This window comes from Notothenia coriiceps, unplaced genomic scaffold, assembly GCF_000735185.1.
Source record: "Notothenia coriiceps isolate Sejong01 unplaced genomic scaffold, NC01 NC01_scaffold00009245, whole genome shotgun sequence".
Classification (NCBI taxonomy): Eukaryota; Metazoa; Chordata; class Actinopteri; order Perciformes; family Nototheniidae; genus Notothenia; species Notothenia coriiceps.
Window position 1 is genome coordinate 512,531 of NW_011341946.1, and position 5,407 is coordinate 517,937.

Below are 5,407 nucleotides of genomic sequence, written 5' to 3' on the forward strand. Positions count from 1 at the left end.
TCATTCACCAGGGGGTGCTGCAGCACCCTCAGCACCCCTACTTCCCACGGCCCTGAAACCTTTAGTTATTTTGCAGATTTGGATTAATTTCGTCACCGTTGTGACGAAAAGGGAGCTGAGCCAGAAGGCAAAGCTCTCTTTCTACCGCGCCATTTTCGTTCCTACCCTCACCTATGGTCATGAAGGATGGGTCATGACCGAAAGAACGAGATCGCGGGTACAAGCGGCCGAGATGGGTTTTCTCCGCAGGGTGGCTGGTGTCTCCCTTAGGGATAAGGTGAGAAGTTCGGTCATCAGGGAGGGACTCGGAGTTGAGCCGCTCGGAGTTGAGCCGCTCCTCCTTCGCGTCGAAAGGAGCCAGTTGAGGTGGTTCGGGCACCTAGTTAGGATGCCACCTGGGCGCCTCCCTAGGGAGGTGTTCCAGGCACGTCCAGCTGGGAAGAGACCAAGGGGTAGACCTAGAACCAGATGGAGGGATTATATCTCTTCGCTGGCCTGGGAGCGCCTTGGGATCCCCCAGTCAGAGCTGGTTGATGTGGCCAGGGAAAAGAAAGTTTGGGGCTCTCTGCTGGAACTGCTACCTCCGCGACCCGACCACGGATAAGCGGGAGAAGATGGATGGATGGATGGATGGATTGTGCTCGGGTTCCAGGTGAAAATTGGTGTATTTATCAATAATAATGCACTATCATGCAGTGGTGAATTGAGTATAGACTATGAAACACGTTTTAATCAACAAATCTTCCACAGACATATAATCTGCCATAAAAAAGATTATAGTTTAGATCCAACCTGATATAACCTTACACGTTGTTTAGTGAAAGGTCTGCTTTGTCTCCATTAAAACATTAATATCAAGCTACTGTATATGGCATTTGGCACAATGTTGCAGAGTGTCTATTGAGATTAGGCCTTAAGGTATTTAAGGAAACTGATATTGCCATTCTTATGTTGATCGCAACATATATTGCAATGTGGAAAAACCCAAGTGAAGCAATTGGAAGCAGAAAACACATAGAGTACTGTAGAGGACAAGCATTTAGCAAAATGTTACCAGGAAACCAATATTTGAAACACGTGTTTTTAAATTGTTCCAACCAGAAAATAGATGTGGTAACCTTTTTTCAGCAAGACCTGAAGGATGAGCCTATTCCGATCATGACCCATATCACGTCCTCTGAGAGGTGGCTCTTGCATGTTCTGACATTGTGATGGCAATGATGTTCATGCCTAATTGAGAGAGCATAATAGTCAGCATGATCCCTCTGATCCAGTATCTTTTGAGGAAGAGTAAATGTGACAGGCCAGAGCTTTGGTTTTAACCAATCTTACAGGTAGCCTCGATGTACTGATCGTCACTTAAAAAGTAACCTGAGTTTTAAGTGTGATCAAGTCGTTTGATTTCGAATGAAAATTGTGATATTCATTTATTTAATCTCTGCACTCAGCTACTGAACTGCTCTGTGCAAAACCAACCTCGCTAACATTTTAAGATCTCCGACCTGAGACTGAGTTGCACCAGGACACTCCAATCCACACTGATTAAGACAGTCGGGGGAACCTGATCTCAGTCAGGGCACAACCCTTTTTAAAAACAAGCATTGGAGCTAGGATCTCCCCGAGTGAAGCAACAGAGTGCATCATCTGATTATTAAAAGTTGTCAGGTTCAGAGTGTAACCCTCATCGCTAACGCACCGGGCCAAGACACTGATCAGATTGATCAACTCAAACTCATTATCTGGGATGTCACCTCCTCACACTGAAGAGCAGCAGCTCCACTAGATCACTTGATGAAGTCTCAGCCTGATATTGATCGTGTTCGCCTACTGAGCTGACCCAATGTAAAACTGCAAGGTAAACTTAAGCAAGTGAAGAGAAGAAAGACACTGAAGGAAAACACAGTTCTCTTCCCCATCAGAACACATCACATTCTGATAACCCACTTTCAGACAGAGAGCATCGCAACAAAACCCTAATTCTGGAATCACAACAATGGGATGGTTTCATTGCATTATGAGGAAAATGTAGGTTTATTACCCTAGATTATAAAAGGACCTTTCATAAAAACAACTAATTATTCTCAAAAAGAGAAAAGATAGATTTAGCTGAAAGCTTATCTCTACCTGGAATCAACAGATGCTAAAACATTGTGTTGCATAATCTCTTAGTCGATGATGGCTTTTTTTTTTATTTAAGAAAGAAAAGCTATCACTATTATTTATTAAATGCTGTGGTTTGAGGCAGTATATTAACTTGCGGGCCCGCTCTTGAGTATAGTCTAGTAGTTTATATTTGTAGCACCTATAATGTGGTGATTCTGTTCTGTTCATATATCTTTGTGTCAGTAATGCTCTTGTTTTCCATGCATTTAAATAGCTCATTACATCGGGTCACAAAAACAGCTGGCAGAACTTTAGTTGTTTCTGTCACTGCACTGGAACGAGTCAGCACTACACTCCCCTCTCTGTTATGCACACATACTGAAACATGATAGGATGTTTATACTAAAATGATACAGCACTGTCTTCTCAAATCACCTTCCAGCTTGTGAAGCCACAAGAATACGGTTTCCCCTCTGATCCTAAATATCTCAGTATAGAGTTTTGATGTTATTTAACCTACAAGTAGGGCAATATTGGAAAAAACTGACATCGCGATATTTCCCCCCCCCTGTGATATATATTGCGATATGAAAAAAAACACAGGAATTGAAGAAAATACCGTTTTTTTTGTCCGCAAACCATCCTTTCTTGAACTTTAATGCTATAAAATTGGCATTTTTCTAACTATATTTAACCGGATGAAGGATTTTAGTCTCGGACGTCTGGATCTTAAGTTATCAGAGCAACAATCTGAGCTAGTTCGGTTAGCAGCGCCAAACTGCCCTGGAGAAACACATGAAACTACTTTATTCAGTGTTTTTACCTGTAATCACCGGGTCCGTTTGCTTTGGAGATTTGATTGTGATTGGTACATGGTTTGCTGTGCATGCAGAGCCTGCATGTCACTCACTCAGTAGTACCCTGTACCCCTGACATGAGAGCCGCGCAAGTTTTCCTTTTGTAGCAAGCAGCAAAATAATTGTAACATGACGCACGTCCTGCGATGTGAATATCGCGCGTGCGCAAATCGCGATTATCGTCACAACGCCATATATCGTGCAGCCCTACTTACAATTACAAATATTTAAACACATAGCAATAAAGCAGCACACAACCATAACAAGAATGATATTTCCGAAATTTCTAGTACTTCTGTTTTGTCGTACACTGAAAAAATACCAGTTAATTTTTTTTTAAACATCGGCAGCTGTGGTGCCAAAGACCTTTGAGCTCTCAGTGCTGAGTAATTGCTCATACCAGCAAGGATTTAATAATTAAGAGATCATTCAGACTCTACACCTTTATTCAAATATCTCTTTGTTGCTAACTGACATGATACCATAAGCAAAATATTATTTCAGAATTTTCTTTTGTGCGTTTTAATGAGTAGCAAAAGGTAATGCAACAGTAAGATGCTCTGATGTAAGTTGTAGACACACTGAGCACAAAACAGCATTGTAAAGTGTATTCTAAGTAATAATGCATGTTTTCTATCTTTAAAGCAGTGTTGTGTTGTGGTACAATGTAATTACCAATCTAATAGCCGATTTCCTTTGAGGTTTGGGATTGGATCCAAGAACTTCAGGGATGTAAAGTGTTTCTGCTAAATTGATGCATCATTTACGACCGTGGCAATTAAGAACACCAACATATTTCTCTGTGATGGTTCTAGTGATCTTCCTGTGTGCTTCAGATTTGAGCATTAAAGGCAGATTGTGATGCTTTGTGCAAAGCTTCTTCAGAAGCTCTTCTCTGGTGCACAACATATCATTAAAAAAGTTTGTCAAAGTGACTAACAGATGGCTTGTACAAATGAGAAGAGAAGTAAGGTAACGCATTATACATAAACGGATGCTTTGAAGCCCATGATGTTCCCCCACTTTTAAGTAGGGTGAATAAAAACTGTATACAAGGTAAATCTCACAAAAACATTATTAACATTCAAACAGACACATGCATGTTGATATTAGGATTTTATATCAATATTTAGCGAACCCGTACTTGCTGTTCAAGAATGCCGACAGTAGACTGTGATAAAAAAAAGTTACATTCCCTAATGCAAACACATGACTCAACCCTGTTGCCTTGCTTTTAAGAGGACAGGATGGCTGTTTTAAAGCCTAGAGTTCCCTGAAACCAAACAGAGGGAAGGTGATTCGATTGATTAACTGTAACCTGTAGCTGGCTCTTCTTCACACAATACGTGATGGTCGGATTTTTCTTATTGTGTTGGTTGATAATTTATTTTTATTTTTATATTGATTATTTTTATATTGATTATTAAGTTTGTTAATTTTCACATTATATTTACATTCAATTTAGTATTTTCTTGCATCAAATGAAACCAGAAAGGAGATATGTTTCTTTCTTGAATATGCTGCAACTTAGGAATCAAGAGAATTGTTTTTTGAAATGTGCTTTTTGATATTAATGTGCAGAATGAAAGTTATGGAAAGACCTCCAAACAGGCAGGCAGTGTTGTTTAACAATTTTTCTGTGCTTTATATTTTAAAGATCAGTAGGGACTAGTTTTTCAAAAAAACTGCCTATTTCTGCGAGTGACATGAGAGGTGCAATCCGGGGCTCTGTGAACTCTAGTTCTACTTTTAGCCCAGCTCCATTATTAAATGCAATATGTGTAGCTAGTTAACTTACCAGTATAGGGAAGCCAGTCAGGAAGTCGTAGATAAAGACGATTCCACTGATCAGGTAGGTGATCTGCAGGGACGTCTTGAGAGGCTCCGATCCATCGATGGACGACCTGCGCTTCCCCTGGGCGTCCTCCACTACTATGGTGGGGACGTTAAACTTGTTCTTGTCAGCCTTGTGGCCCGCCTGAATTGAAAAGGTCTGAAAGAGAGCGATGCCGATGCAGATCACACCCATGGTCACGCTGCCTCCGATCAGCAGCAGAAAGCACACGCCAAAGCCCAGACCGATCTCTGTCACAATGAATCTGCAGTCGGAGGTGTAGAAGCGGTCAATGGTGTCGTGCCAGCCCACAGCTGGAAGCGTGGACAGGATGAAGGAGACCATCCAGATGCCCATCACTGTGTGCACCGCCTGCTTCTTGGTGTTACTCAACCTGGAAGCAGAACGAAGGTGTTAACCTGTTAAGCCTCAGATTGAATGAGTACAAATTATTGTGTCCGTCCAAAAGAAAAACATTACTTATACTGAAAACCACCCTTGAATGATGGGATAGTAGACTAAAAGCTTCAGGAATCCAAACGATAACATATAATAAGTACCCTGTATTAAGATTGATGCAAAACAAGTTAAATGTGACTGCCAAAGGCACACA

The 5,407-nt window shown here is 41.2% G+C and overlaps 2 protein-coding genes across 2 annotated transcripts in view; both read right to left on the minus strand.

Annotated features, from left to right (window-relative positions):
* LOC104945183 (solute carrier family 2, facilitated glucose transporter member 1) overlaps positions 1–5,407 on the minus strand; it is a 653,665-nt gene that overhangs the window by 291,343 nt on the left and 356,915 nt on the right. The gene's annotated exons all lie outside the window — the stretch shown is intronic.
* gpr153 (G protein-coupled receptor 153) overlaps positions 1–5,407 on the minus strand; it is a 34,628-nt gene that overhangs the window by 9,031 nt on the left and 20,190 nt on the right. The window contains exon 3 of the mRNA XM_010770807.1: positions 4,759–5,188. Within this exon, the coding sequence (XP_010769109.1) occupies positions 4,759–5,188 (430 nt within the window). The remainder of the gene's footprint in view (positions 1–4,758; positions 5,189–5,407) is intronic.